Raw genomic sequence first — 15819 nt, 5'->3', positions numbered from 1 at the left:
ATTAGTTGTGCAGTTTAGAGGTTCATAATCTCTCTACCTTTTCATTTGTATCTGCTTGATTAATGGATTAGACTTTAAAACACTGCTTGTGATTCATCTCTTACAGGCTTGGTTCAGGAATAGGGCTTTATCGCCTTTATGATCCATCCGAAGGTCAGAGCAGTAAGACTACTTTCTTACCAAAATACCTGGTGCCAAAAGTTTAGCTCCACAACTAACCTTAATGCACCCTCTATACAAAGATAATGCATACATTAAAGAAATGTGTACATCTGGAATAACTTAGGTAGAAAATTTGAATTCCAAAAACAAATATTTTACAAGCAGTTACACCATACTATGTTTTGTAATTCTCAAATCTACCTGTGTCGCACAGCCCATCGGAAGAAAAAACAATGTCTCGGTTTTTTCAAGCACACACATTTCTTTGTGACAAAATCAATGAATGTGTAACAGTGGTGGTAGCCAGGGCTAGCTAGACCTGGAATGGTAGGGCCACCCTCCACGATGGCATTTTCCCCATCTTCTGCCTCGGAGCCTGGGGCCTTGGGCCGCTGTGCCGTCTGGCAGAGGTGCAGCTTGGGTTACTGTCGGCTGGATCCAGGGGCTGCTCTTGGCTGTTGTTGCGCTGCCTCCCATGTCCTCCACTGGATTCCGTCCCGACTGTCACTGTCATCGAAAAAGGCCGGTGCTGGGAGTTGGCTGTATTGATGCTGCTGCCCTCCGGTGTGTTCCCAGGCAGCCCTTTGGTGGCCCTGCCATGTCCGATAGGCATGTGCACAAGTGTAGCAGGACATCCCGCAAGACTCCACCTACAATAGGCGCCTCCAACACCAGTATAGATGGATGTTGTGCTGAATACATTGAAGGTTGGCTGTACAGGTGGTGAATACTGACATGTCAGAGCACTCTCTGAGTCTGTGTGGGGATGGCTGGTTTATCCTGTGTGCATTGATTGCCTAATGCACCACACAGGTATGCTCAAACCCTCCCACTGTGAGTTTCTCTCTCCTTTTAATATTGTACAGTTTACATTGGGACACACCTCCTCAGTGTACTGTTTAAGTAATTAAAATGCAAGAAGCATTCGATACCGACCAGTGACAACATTGAACAACCCTGGCCGGTATTTGAGGATGAAGTTAAAATCGACTAGCTCTGAAGCCCATCACTGTGAACCGTAGCATTTTACTTTGCGGTGGTGAGTACATACATGTATGTGACTGGGTTATTGTCTGTATGGAGGACAAAAAAGGGCATGATTTGAGTGATAACAATGCCGGCCTGCCTGAATGCACAAGGTAGTTATGTCAGAATGAGAGACCCATGAGCAATGTCATTTTGCCTTTCTGTCGCTGATAGAGTACAGCTCCAAGGCACCCCTGGAATTGATCAGAGTGCATTATTAATGGCTGGTTCAAGTCCATATAGTGTAATAATATGATGATATACAGTCAATCCATTTCTTTTTAAGTCTTTATGTTTCTCATCCCATGTGATGGTGGCTTAAGAGGACTTTTGTGTGCTTTTTAAACCCTTACTTTTCATTGAATGGCAGATACAACTCCTGGTGTGTCTCACTGTGGTGTAGAAGAAGACAACATTAGAAATAGAGGGGTTTGGTTCTTGCACTGGAGCAATCTCTCTGGGATCCATACTGTAGCCTCTTTGCTCACAATCTTGCCACAAACTTGACCTGGCTCTTAAAAATATCAAACTTTCTGTGAGTGAGCTATACACTGCTGCTGGAAAAGTTGCATACCTGTTCCCACATGTTCCAGCTGCGCTTCAAAACTTGGACTATAGACCAGGTTTTCGTTCAAGTATGGTTGATGGTTTCTCAGTCTCAGTTCTGACATGCAGTCTTCCATCCCTATCTGAAACTCAGCAGGAGCAGAGATGAGACCAAAGGGGATACGAACACACTTATACCCCCCCATGGTGTGATGAATGCAGATAATGGGTCAGCTCTCTGGATCAAGAAATCTCTGATGATAAGCCTTCCACTGATCTAGTACAGAAAACCACCACCTGCCACTGAGAGTCGAGCCTGTATCTGGAGATGGGATGTCGGTCAGGTACTGACCGACATCCCAACTGGGGTAAGTGGTAACTGGAGTAAGTGGTAACTGGAGTAAGTTCTGCTCTGGGAGATGAACAGGGTAGACAGGAGGATGCCAATTTGGTAATTTCTGTTCTAGTGAGTTTGTTTGCACAAAGAGATGAATCTCTGTTCAGTTTCCAAATGTTGGTGCGGTTGACAGCTGAACACTGTGTGTGTGCGTGCGTGTGTGCGTGCGTGCGTGTGATATAATCTGGCTTGGCCTTTTGCAATCTTGCAAAAAAAGACCCATTTCTCCAAAGGGAAACAGTGATTGCACTGTTCATCTTGATGTCTGCCCACTGTATCTCACTCTGGATGTAGACTGTGAGATGAACTCCCTTCTCTCGGGATGTTGTAGCCCGGTGGTCTTCATTGTTTCCAGGAATATCGTTGTGTGTGAGGTCAGTTTGAAGCTCACAGACACACACTGGGACTTTTTTTTGTTGCTGTTCATTTTCCAGGCTTACAGCTTCACTAATCCTTTCAATCCGGATCTCATCAGACTTTGATGTCACCCCAGGGGGACTGAAATGAAATGTGATGCTGTCACAGACAGGATACATTTGATGTATAAGGTAATGGTAGGGGGATTCCTCATCATCTGCATTACTTGTTCAGCATCACTTGAAGGCCACAGCTTCTCCTTCAGTTCAATGAAAGGAAACAAGAAGGTTGTAGGTCATTCTCCGGGATGACGGGATTCTATTTTATGTTCAGGAGTTAGTGGTCGACGTCAGATGCACCATCTTCCTTCAAAGTGGCCTTTTAAGATATTTTTTACGCTGGATAGTGTCAGGTTACTCTTAATCTCTGTATTTTAGATGTAATCCAGGATTTACTGCTCTGATGACTGCTTTCACCACCTCTGGGTCTGAGTGTCCGTTCCGCAGCCCGGCCTCCATCTGCTGAATGAGGCTTGTGTTTTCACAACTTGTCCCTTTGTCCTTGTGCACGGATCTTTACATTAATTCTAAATTCGCTCCGGAGAGTTACCTCTGGCACTGGTGGGTCAGGTAGGCTTACATGTCTAAACTGAGGGTTGCGGTGGTTAACAGGTGCTCATATTTTCCTGCGGATCTCTTAGTCATTCTTCTTGGGAATTGTGATTCAAAAAATTGGTTCTTGATGTCAGGTAAATGGCTTTGGTCAGGGGATGTGTTTACTGCCTTTTCTGCTCCTCTAAGTTCTTCCATGAATGAGAGTAGATCTCTGAGGCAGTTACACATCCTAAACTTGAGTATGTTCCAGCATTCAAATGAACATATCTTTTCGAGTCGGATCATTGATTTGCAAATATAAATATTACGTATCATACACCTAATGCTCTTGCGCCTGTACTGGGTGACATAAGGATACACAGTGAAGCCGTTTGGGGCTACAGAGCAATTTAGAGTACTGGATCGCAGAAAAGTTTGTTGTTCTTGAACTAATCGTTCATGAATCCCACATCACCAGGATGTAGCACTGTGCGACGAAAGAGAAGAGCTGTGATTGGGTACCAACGAAACATGTGAACCATTGTTGCCACAAGAATATGAAAGTAAAAGTACATCATGTGTTTGATCGACTTGTTTATGGAAGGATTGACTTTGACAAAAACTTCGATCCTACTAATGTGTTAACTTAACACTGTACCACCCTGCTTACAAGAAATAACGTTTTGCCCCAATCCTCTAGCGCAAAGTCTGACCCTAATAGCCATGTCCGCACTGTGAAGTATTACAGAGGTAAGCTTTGTTTAAACTGGTTAAATTGATAAACTCCAGTCTGTCCGAGAATGTGACCTATTGAGACTAAGAAGAACATGGGCTCTAACACCCCTTGCCCACTGCATCCGTCCGTTGACGGATCTCATTGACTTTGCATGGGGCGATCCTGAAATGCATTGTGGATCTGTCCGTTCCGTCGGCTCCGTCTCTTGCGTTCAGAAGTTGAGAATATTTGAACTTTTCAGGCTGCGATGGATCCGTCAGCCAATCAGATCGTGGCTCCGTTGGCAAATACCACTCCCCCATCCGTCAGACACGCCTTCCGTCGTCCGTTGACGGACGAATGCAGTGGGCAAGCTGCGTAATACTAACTGTAGGTTACCGAGCACTCTAAAGATAAATTAATTTAATAACTTCATTGGAGTTAGTGATTTAGCGACATAAGGCGCTCCAGCCCCATCTATGCTTAGGGTCTATGTGTAGAATGAGTACTAACATGAATCCCCATAAAGGGTACCTTGCTGTGACCTTTCATGCCTGAGCAGAGATGGGGGTTGAGACACAATGTCATCAGAATCCTTCGTATTGACAACACATAATGATGAAACTTTTCCCTAATCTTTCAGGTCATCACCCATTACCCATCAAGTAAAACAGTTTGCACAATCTGCCATCCAGATGTGGCAGAGATGGTGGATAAAAATCAACAAGAAGCAGTGGAAAGAAGCTGCCACCTTGATAATAAAGGACTAAGACCTTGTGGAAGACTTTATTCAGCTTAGCATGAATGCATAACCCTCTGCAACCCTAAAGGGGGTTAAAGTACAGTGAGTTGTGCCAGTGGATGATTCCAAGCTCGTGGACTGTAAAAATATCCTTGGCAATCAATCCTGTAAATATCTAAATTATTTATTTTGTGTGTACACTTATCCTCTCTTATATGTAAAACCTTGTTTAAAACAAGTGCAATGCATTATGCTGCTCGGTGTTCATTTATACGTTTAAACATGTTTTTGCAGCTAGGGTCTGTTTTCAGTGAAAGTTCAACTTAAATTTGTTTAATTATAAAAGTATATTTTGTGATAACCATATTGTTAATCTTTTTCAGATCGGTCTTGATTAAAAGGTCATCTTTAATTCACGGAGGAATAATTTACCTACCCTATCTGTCCCATACGGTTTTGATACCTGAGGTGCAAATCAATTGTAAAAAGTATTGACTAACAACCTTGTTAAGCATCTATTAAGCCAGCCTTATTCAGATTCATTCAGACAGGTGATAAAACAGTCAAATGTAATCAGTCATTTATATAGGAAAATAAAATAGAAACAACCACAGCTGAAACTGTATCCTCATTCCCCACACAGATCGTCTTATAACATGCACAATCATGCCCTCCCCCACTTCCACACAGATCGTCTGATAACATTCACAAGAATACAGCTGAAACTGATTGCTCATCCCCACACAGATCATCTTATAACATGCACAACCATGCCCTAATCCCCCACCTCTACCCAGATCGTCTGATAACATGCACAATAAGGACGAATACATTTGCTTTACTCAAGCTCCATGTCCTAAATGTGTGTATATTTAGATTTATTTAGTCAGGACATCAATACTGACAAGCCAGATTCTGAGCTGCTGTGTTTGTATCTGGTCAACAACCTCCTCCTCCTCAACGTAACATTTGTCATCCATATCTGGCAGAGAAAAGCTATTGGGAACTGAATTAGACTCACTGATATGAAATACCTCACATTATTAGAGTGGTTCATTATTAGTTTGTTTTGCATGTTTTAATTTGAATACAGGGAGGCTCTGAGTAAAGTCAAGTCAAATATTTGTGTGCCGTGTTTGATGACAGAATCAATAAGTTCAGTGCCAAACCTAGTACAAGCTGTCTTGGCGGTGTGTGTATAGATGTGTTTTTTCCTGAACCAAACAGCCCTGGTAGTCCTCCATCATATCCCTGATCACAAAATGTACCTCTCTACATTTGACAGGACTCGAGTAACCTCTTCTTGCAACAAGTTGTACCTCGGGGTTAGCCATCTACAACCTTAAAATGTGCAAAAACATACACAATGGCAATAAGTGCAGCACAGATGTGCTGGTTCGACACTTCCAAAAGCAGCTAATTCTGCCTGTGTCAAGCCCTCCTTTAACTACCCCGCAAACCATTTTAAAAAGATGGAAAGCAAACAACAGCATGTGACTGAGACCCGTCTCTGCCTGGCCTGCCAAAAAATAGCTTCACCATCCTCTGGTAGCCCATAGATGTCCACATGTGAAAGTTTAAGCTCATCACAATGGCTGTTGTTGCAACAACTCTGCAGCTACCCTCTCCACTGTAGGATGACAGCTCTCCACTTTTGTTAACAGGCAGTGTATGGCTGTGAAACATGCCTATAAGTAGGTTCTCAATCAGGTGATCTGGTCTCTGTTAACCCAGGCATCTTCACCTAGTTCTGTTTTCAGATAATTCAATACTCTGCAAACTGGCTTTAATGTTTGGCAGTTAATTATGATTTGTGGGTCTTTAACCTCTCTCACAATCCAGCATCCGAGTAGAGACTTTACTCACGCCCTATTTGGGCTCATCGTCACAATGCATTTGCCTTCACCCTGGCTCTGGAATCCAGATCGGCAGATATGGTTAATTCCAACACAGGTGTACCTGAAAGACAAGTAAATACAAGTAATTAAAACAATGCCCCAGTAAGACGCCACGCCTAGCAAACCGACAAAATCGGCAAGCTCATTTGCTAATTGTTCGGCCGATTAAAAAGTCATATAAAGCAAGCACCTAAGCCTCAATAGATATTTTGATAGCTAGGACATGCAAAAGGTTAGCGTGACACCACAGATGAAATGTCAGCTTACGAGCTCCAGCTGAATCTTAGTTTATGAAGCCAGCCAAGCATGACCAAGTGACATTCAAAGAGCAGCTGTGTGGCTGTTATAATAACTACTACCGAGCAATCTGGCTAAGCTAGGCTGCTAGTTCCAACCTCCATATTCAAATGGCTTCTAATTCAACATAATACAGTCATTTGTTGTGACATGATCTAGAAAACAACCCTTACCATTTGTGGACAAGGCATACTCCAACCACCGCAGACCCATCAGGTTTCTGGATATCGTGTCCCTCCTCTAGCTGATCAATAGCCAGGACTCCGGGGAAAAAACACCAGTCGGGTGTCTGCCTCATCCTGGTTTTGGGTTGCTGCCCTGGTCTCCATGAGACAGACCGATGGCCAGACTACATCCCTGGTCTGTCCTCCATGAGACAGGCTAACGGACAGACTATATGTCTGGTCTCCATGAGACAGACCAACTGACAGACTACATCCCTGGTCTGTCCTCCTTGAGACAGACCAACTGACAGATTACATAATAATAATAATAATAATGGATTGAATTTATATAACGCTTTTCTAGACACTCAAAGACGCTTTTACAGGGAAGGGGGAACCTCACTAACCACCACCAGTGTGTAGCACCCACTTGGGTGATGCACGGCAGTCAATCTGCACCAGAACGCTCACCACACACCAGCTTGAGGAGATACATCCCTGGTCGGTCCTCCATGAGACAGACTAACGGACACACTATATCCCTGGTCTCCATGAGACAGACCAACTGACAGACTACATCCCTGGTCCGTCCTCCTTGAGACAGACCAACAGGCAGACTACATCCCTGGTCTGTCCTCCTTGAGACAAACTAATGGACAGACTAGATCCCTGGTCTGTACTCCATGAGACAGACTAACGGACAGACTATAACCCTGTTCTCCATGAGACAGACCAACGGACAGACTACATCCCTGGTCCGTCCTCCTTGAGACAGACTAACTGACAGACTACATCCCTGGTCTGTCCTGCTTGAGACAGACCAACGGACAGACTACATCCCTGGTCTGTCCTCCTTGAGACAGACCAACGGACAGACTACATCCCTGGTCTGTGATCCTTGAGACAGACTTACGGACAGACTACATCCCTGATCCGTCCTCCATGAGACAGACCAACGGACAGACTACATCCCTGTTCTCCATGAGACAGACCAATGGACAGACTACATCCCTGATCCGTCCTCCATGAGACAGACCAACGGACAGACTACATCCCTGTTCTCCATGAGACAGACCAATGGACAGACTACATCCCTGATCCGTCCTCCATGAGACAGACCAACGGACAGACTACATCCCTGGTCTCAAAGAGACAAACTAACGGACAGACCACATCCCTGGTCTGTCCTTCTTGAGACAGACTAACGGACAGACTACATTCCTTGTCTGTCCTCCTTGAGACAGACTAACGGACAGACTAACGGACAGGGTTTTCAATGCGCCCTGACCCTTTTGGGGCGACCAGCAGGGCCCGTTGCTAAATTAAACGTTGGAAGTATGGCGTCTTCCTTTGCAAACAAAGCCTTAAGTGCAGTCGTTTGTGCTTATTTTGGTGAAAACCTTCCGGTTCGTTTAATACTGTGTCGATAGCAGAATCAACAGATTCTGCGGTATCCATCTTGGTTGTTATCAAAACAATGGCCCTACCCTTGTCATCGTATTTATCCCGCCTACTTTTAGATAAACGGTTGTGATTGGCCCGGTAAGGTTCTTGTCGAAGCAGAAAATCCGCCCTATGTGAGCAATTCCAGTCCCATAAATAGAATGTTAGAATAAGTTTACCAAAGGCGCTAATTTTGACTACATGAGATGTTAATTAAAGATGTTAATGATTGTAAAAATAAACAATATTCAACTGTTGGTATGGTATGTCCATATCTTGGTTAGACTCCAAATAGTGTTGGCAGCTACGTCTAGGTATTTACAAAGTTGAAGCAGATGAAAAACATTATCCTGTTTCAATTTAGAGTAAAGGAAATTGTCACATTCCGTCACTGAAATAATGGATTACCAAGGCCTTTTAGTTTTTTGAAAAACATGTCAATACATACTTTATATCGTAGAAACATCAATAATAATACAAACAAACAAAACAGGATAATGCAAAAAAAATCAGGATGGATTGTTGGGACAGTAATGTAACAATAAAACAGTGGTCAATATATGTTGCCAATGTTTGTTTGGTAAGAATAAACACATATGCAAACAATTGGTGTGGAGACACTAGATATATCTATAACATTATATTCTACTAAATCCTATAGGAAACTATAGTCGTAGTAATAGAAAACTATGATTAAATACAACAAAATGTATTGTTCATCAACGAATTAATGTAATTCTGCACTTTGTGTGTGTGTGTGTGTGCATGTGTGTGTTTGTGTGTGTGTACAGATTGTGGAGAACTCCATCTGTTGCTATTTGTAACCCTAACCCTAACCCTGTTGCTGTGTATCCCCCCCTGCAGACGTCAGGTTCTTTATGACACCTCCTTCTCTTTGTTGTGGTCGTTAGTGCTGATGCTGTTGAGTCGCTCTCTTTCGTTCTGTTGTTGCGCCTCACGCCGGTCGCGTACTTCGCCCTCCATATGGTAACCCACCATCATCTGGTAGACCACCACCCCGATGATAGCCCCAAGAAACGGGGCAAAGATGGGCACCAGGAACCAGCAGTTTCGAGCCCTGAGGAACAGAAATCCTCACAATCAATAGAGGTGTAGGACACAACAAATATACCCAACTCAGGCAATAGTCAGATGAGAGGAACGCTGTGTGTCAGTGATGTCTTCATAGCGGGAGAGGGAGATGATATGTAAACCAGACTCACGTGAAGACCTCCATGCCCCAGCCAGCCATCGAAGTGAAGATACGTGGCCCCAGATCCCTGGCTGGGTTGACGGCATAGCCAGAGTTAAAGCCCATCGCCAGTCCAATGACCAGAACCACAAAGCCCACAGTGAAGGCCTCAAGCCCCTGGGGTATGGGGTTGTTGTATGGATCCACAATGGCCAGGATGCATACGATCAGGGCTGCCGTTCCAATGAGCTATGGTGGATGGATGGGCACACATGAAGCAATATTGGAAGAGAATACTGACAGTCTAACCACAACCCTGTTGATATGTTTATTCAGTACAAGCCAAGCTATTGTGTAACAGAATGTATAAAGATGATTCAACTAGAAATTGGGCACAGTCAAGGTGGATACCTGATCAAAGAAGCCATTGAGAATCGTGAGATGTTTTCCAGGATAGGTAGCGAAGATGCCGGCAGTAGACCGATTTCCCGTCACATTAAAGTTGTCAGGATGGTCCCACAGGGCATCTTTAGATAAACAAAATAATCGTTTAATACTTTTTGTTGTCCCAGTCAATATTACAATGATTTCAAAATCTACAGCAGAGATCCTTTGGGTTTTGATATAATAACATAATAGCACCGTGATAAAATAAAATAAAATTTGACTTGATCCCTTACCATAGTACATGCCAAAGATGATTGCAGAACCCAGGAATGCTCCCAGTGTCTGAAAGGCAAAGTATATTGGGAACTTTCTCCACGGTTCTCTTCCGAGTAGGCAAAGGGCAAAGGTCACAGCTGGATTCAGATGGCCTCCTGTCGGAAAAACATGTACAACAGGATCATATTAAAAAATAATGATCATTAGAGTCCCACCCCCACCTGCTTCTAGTGACTAGCATTGCTTGGTCAGATACAAATAAGTATCTGAAATTGTTTGTGCTTGACAGTTCCTTGGCTTACCCGACACTTGGCCACAGACTAGAATGCCCAGGGTGGCCGCAAAGCCGAAGGAAAAGTTGACAGTTAGAAACATGCCATGGGATCCTCCGCTGAGCACTAGTTGAGCTACAGCGCCGCAGCCAAACATCTGGGGAGAGAAACATATAGGTCAATGTCAGCAGAACGCAACAGTTTGGTCTGTGGGCGGCGTCCAATATCACTCTCTCACTGGCTCTCCAAAAAAATGCACTGACTGAATGACTGGATATTTGTCCCACATAGAGGTCACGTTATTGGGTGAAGGGCGGATGTGATTGTTATCAGTGAAATTGAAAGCCAGTTTTTGTGGACTGGACTCGTGTCTAAACTGAGGGGTGTGTAGACGGTCACACATCTCACCACCATCCACTGTAGAGGTTACTTTTTGACTTTGGTTCAGAAATAATATTTGCTGGTATTATTACATTGTGTATATTGATAGAAAAATCGGAATAAGTGAGATAAGGTCTCCACAGTTTTTCACTGCATACTTCGTTAAACATTCTAATTAGCATGTGTGTGATCTTGCAAGTGCATGTGTCTATGTCTTTGCATGCACGTGCCTGCCTGCCTGTAAGCACTACAAGTGCTTCATGCATCTGTTTTCGATGAAAGGACGTGCATTAGGTTCTGGCTGAGGCTACCAATATAAACCCTCTGAATGGGACGCATTCCACCCAGACCACAGGACTCTTACAATGAGGTTAGCCTCGGGGAACCACATTCAATCGTCCTGGCGCCTAAGGGACGCTCTCCATCACTGGGTCTCGGCTAAAGCCCCGTAAATATAACGTATAAAGTCCCTTTGATGATCGCCGCTGTCCGCAGCTAAGTAAAGAACATCTGAAGTCCAAATTCTTTAAGACCAGAATACTTTCAGACCATTTTCTCCAAATGTCAGAGGCATCCGATTGCAGACGGCTCAACATGGGCCAGCAAACTTAGGTCGGATGAGATTTCCATAGAATTGAAGCCTTAATTGTCCTCTTAGTTCAAATTTGCTATTGGAATAAAAACATATGTTTGGTGAAATAATTACTTTCGATACTTTTTACGTGTTCACCCTATTAGTAAAAATAAATCCGGAAGAAAACTGAAAATCTAAAACTAGCTAAAGCTTGTCTACTAATCGGAAAACATGTAATTGCCCTAATTATAGTGCTTTTCATCCAGCAAGTCGTCAAAGCATTAACAAGTTTGGATTAGTTGACCATGCATGATATCCCATCCATCCCAAATTTCCCTGCCATCTATATACGGGCTTGGGTGCTCATGTGAATGTTTTAATGTCTTGCTCTCTGTGCATCTCCAGATACTTTGATCTCTCTGCTTACAACTAAAATTTTATTCAGCAATTCATGTTTACATATTAAACATGATGAGGGGTTAAGAAACATAAAGGATACTGGTTTATTAAACATAAATTGTACAACGTAATGGCTTATCAAACATAAACCGGTATAATTTCTTGGTCTCTAAATTTACATCTCAAAATAAATTGTACAAATCAACTACAGCAAATACTACATAAGTGTGTCAGAGGGAAAACATAAAGACTGATCAAATCTGCTGACGTCACCTGTGAGAAGTAAGGGTGGTGAGCAAGATTCCTTATGGGTTAGTTGCCATAGGCGTTCTCCATTGTATGCTTGGAGCATAAAGCTTTCATTAAGAATAACAATGAACAGAACTTTACTTCCGAAGAAAATGTGAGAAATACTATATTAACACACACACACACACACACACACACACACAAAGACATTGACAACCAACGCACAGTCACACACACATTAAGCATGATGAACTTACCACAAGGATGAGTGTGCCAAGACATTCTGCCAGGGCCTGGCGAAGCAACAGGTTGCGGATCTGGCAGGTTCTGGACAGCTTGTCCAAATATACCTTCTGTCTTCCCATGTTGTGTTCGGTGGGTGATGGTCGTCAGCTGATACGTCCTTCTGTGATGTGATGTTCAGAACACGAGTCTCCTCTTCTTATAATTTTGATATGGGTCCTGGCTGGACACATGCCAAGTCCTCGGCCCCACCCTCTTCGGACACGCCTCTTTCTCTCCTGCCATTCCAACAGGCATGCTCACTTGCTGTCTCCCTTTCGATCATTCACTGCCGCCCTTTCACTAATGCACACGCACAGACACACACACACACACACACACACATGTCCAGACACACAAACACACACACACACACACACACACACACACACACACACACACAAACAGCTGTAATACACACCTTGTCCTAGCACCTACTTTTCTGGTTCACACTCCCATTTTCTTTTCCAAACGACCCTGTGTGGCTCTTTTGCTGATCCTGTCTTTGTCCGGTCCGAAACTTTATCTCTCCATATTATTCCTGCTTTGTATAGCTTTAATAGAGGTGTGAGAACCCTTTTCCTTAAAAAACTCCTATAAGCTCAGAGTTCCATTGGAACCAGGGTGCAATTTGTTCAGTAAAGAACAACATAACAAAAGAACTATGAACAATGAAAGGAATTGTTCAAATAGTTTAAGTTGAACAATACATTTAAATAGAGTTTCACACTGACTCTCTCGCTCTCTCTGAGAAAAAAATGGTTTGAAGGAAACATGTCTGCTTTATCCTACTGTATTGACTTTAGTGTAAAATACATTTGACAGCCCTGTTTAGTTCATCACTTAAAGTTTAAGGTGTTTTTTTTGAAGAGCACTTATCGAGGATTAGTGGTTATTCTTTCTGAAAACACATCTTGGAGCCATCTCAGTGACAGGAAAAAGTAAAGACCAACTGATACAGTACAAAAGGTCAAATAAAGCATAATGAAATGAAGCTATAGAATGGTGCACTTGGCACTCAATAGGTGCAGATGTTATTCCTCGGGAATACAACAAGAACATCGCAACAACAACTAACCCTCGTAAATCCACCCCTCCCCCCAAATGGTGATTAACAAACAAGTGGTGAGCGCAGCTGCCCCACCGCAACAACGTCCTGGGTTAAAACCCATCTGGGACGCTTATGTGGGAAGTTTCAATGTTCTCCCTGGGTAGACATTGGTATACACGGGGTGCTCCCGTTTCTTAACCAGAAGCCATACCGGTTTATGCCCCTGCCAGTATGCCTCGAGTCGGTCCCTGGGCACTGCACCCAGGCTGCACCCTGGCTGCACACTGCTCCTGGAGGAGGATTGATAGTGTGCAATGCAATGCAATGCAATGCAATGGCAAGAAAGAATGGGAAATAAAGTTCAGTAAATGGTGTGCAGCCAAAATAATGTTATTCCAAGGACGGATGAAGGGACTAAAATCAGCAGAAGTAATATACATTTTTGTTTTTTGTATGTGTTCAATCACACTATGCAGATCGTGCAAACTATACGTGGCATCTTATAGGAATTGCGTAACAGCTGCATTTTTCAAGCACATGTTTTGAAGTTTTCTACAGTGGAGTGGAAAATCAAATCCAGGTCAACTACTAAGATGATCGAAAACTTCCAAAAGATAGCACATTTAATTGAATGAGTACTAGGCCTACATGTGTCCGAGTGTCTATGGAGGCAGGTCAATAGTTTTCTCTCTCTCCTGGCACATATTTGAACAACGTGGCTCATCTTTCGTCAAAATGACCAGCTTCTGCCTTGTTATTCTTCATGTGCAATGCATTTCAATCACTCCGTGGGAGGCATCCCTCCACTCCTGTCATCCCCTGTCAGTGCCATCCTATTCGAGAATAAGTTGGAAAGGAACGATAAAATTCCGTCGATATCTGTGCACTTGGTTCCCTGTTACTGTACTATTGTTTGTTCTTGTAATGTCTTGTTTTCCTGTGAACTTAATTTGAATAATTTGGCTTGAGTCATCCCTCTACCCCATCAAAGTGCCTTCCTGCTCGGTAAGACGTTGGAAAAGCAACGATAACATCGCATGGATTTGTGGACTACGTGACCTCGGCTTGTTACTTAATCACAGAGTTATTTGTTTGGTCTTGTCAATTCTTGCTGTGCAGCAAAACAGTAATTTCCCCCATGGGGATAATACAAGTACCTAATAATCTATCCATCTATGTGCCAGATTTTTCACACTGGCACACTGACGCACTGGCAGTGCTGGAATAGACGACAAGGTGAGGAGGGGTGGGGAGTGATTGATAGAACGCAGACACGACCCTTAACTGTGTGTGTGTGTGTGTGTGTGTGTGTGTGTGTGTGTGTGTGTGTGTGTGTGTGTGTGTGTGTGTGTGTGTGTGTGTGTGCGCGTGCGTGTGTGTATATTTGAGAGACGATTGGGACCCCCTTATATTAGTTTGTCACCTGGTCGGGTCCGCATTGATACAAATAGCCTACCACAGTCAATCAGGCATTCATACGATTCTGTTTTTTATTTTATTTATGGCAATATTGATCAGCTCATGCATACTACGTTTTGAACAGGTTTCGCATGGTGTTAATGTATGGGTGAGAACCCATTCACAGGTTAAGTGACACATGGTATGTCATGCATTGGCTTACGTGCTGTACTGGGACTCCCGTCATCAACATTTTCTTGCACAATCAAATGTTGGCTATATACCCTGGGAATAGGAAGCCAAAATAAAGGAGGGCATTCAGGCTGAGACACAATCCCGACTTGCATGTGTTGAAATGATTTTTGTTTCGTATCAGTCTTTCCACACACCCCGTTTTACGGCAGTAAATCATGTATAAAACAGGCTTTTGCACTATTTTGCAACTTCAAATGTGGGTCTTCATTAACCACTAATGTGGTGCCTGCTATGGCAAAAAGAGTTAGAGGTGAACACTTTTTACTTGTGCCGTTACAGAAGAATACATAGAAGAGCACCCATAAATCTCAAAATCGAACAGCTTGCTACTTTTGGGGGTAGAATTTTGATGAATGCTAATAACGGGAATTAAGTCTTTAGGCTGGATTTATAACCATGTGTTCACTACCTAATGAGTGCCACTTAATTTGACAAATAGTCCATTAAATAAAAAACTCAAAAGAAATATTTTGTTAAAGAAATGGTATTAATAAATAATGTATGTATGCAGAATGTACAGCAGTTAGTAGGGCTGGCTGTGAGCCCACTTTGAATGAATACCAAAGTTTAAAGTTTGCAACCCTCACAACCTGTCTTATTTCTAACAGTCGACATCTGTCTAACAATGTCTGTATACATTTCACATCTGTTTATGCTGCATCTATTTATACATTACACTTATTATTATATTTTTATATTATTCTAATTATTTCATATCCAGTAGTGTAGTTTATTTGTTTAGTTAGGTCTCAGCTCTCTTTAC

The 15819-nt window shown here is 43.0% G+C and overlaps 1 protein-coding gene across 1 annotated transcript; it reads right to left on the bottom strand.

The window, feature by feature from the left end:
• Positions 1 to 8755: 8755 nt before the first annotated feature.
• aqp3a (aquaporin 3a) lies at positions 8756 to 12530 on the bottom strand. Its single transcript, XM_060054292.1, has 6 exons — positions 12328 to 12530; positions 10498 to 10624; positions 10213 to 10350; positions 9944 to 10059; positions 9564 to 9781; positions 8756 to 9418 (listed from the first exon to the last, which is right to left on the bottom strand). The coding sequence occupies exons 1-6, from the start codon at positions 12433 to 12435 to the stop codon at positions 9217 to 9219; spliced, it is 909 nt and encodes a 302-aa protein (XP_059910275.1). The 5' UTR covers positions 12436 to 12530; the 3' UTR covers positions 8756 to 9216.
• Between the last annotated feature and the right edge of the window lie 3289 nt (positions 12531 to 15819).

Source organism: Gadus macrocephalus, chromosome 6 (genome assembly GCF_031168955.1).
Source record: "Gadus macrocephalus chromosome 6, ASM3116895v1".
Taxonomy (NCBI): domain Eukaryota; kingdom Metazoa; phylum Chordata; class Actinopteri; order Gadiformes; family Gadidae; genus Gadus; species Gadus macrocephalus.
This window is presented reverse-complemented; position numbering and strand designations above follow the sequence as displayed.

Coding starts and splice junctions, on each gene's coding strand:
- aqp3a (XM_060054292.1), bottom strand. CDS start 12,435: ATGGGAAGACAGAAGGTATATTTGGACAAGCTGTCCAGAACCTGCCAG. Junction 9,782..9,943: donor TCAATGGCTTCTTTGATCAG/GTATCCACCTTG, acceptor CATCCACCATAG/CTCATTGGAACGGCAGCCCT. Junction 9,419..9,563: donor TGGGGCATGGAGGTCTTCAC/GTGAGTCTGGTT, acceptor TCTGTTCCTCAG/GGCTCGAAACTGCTGGTTCC.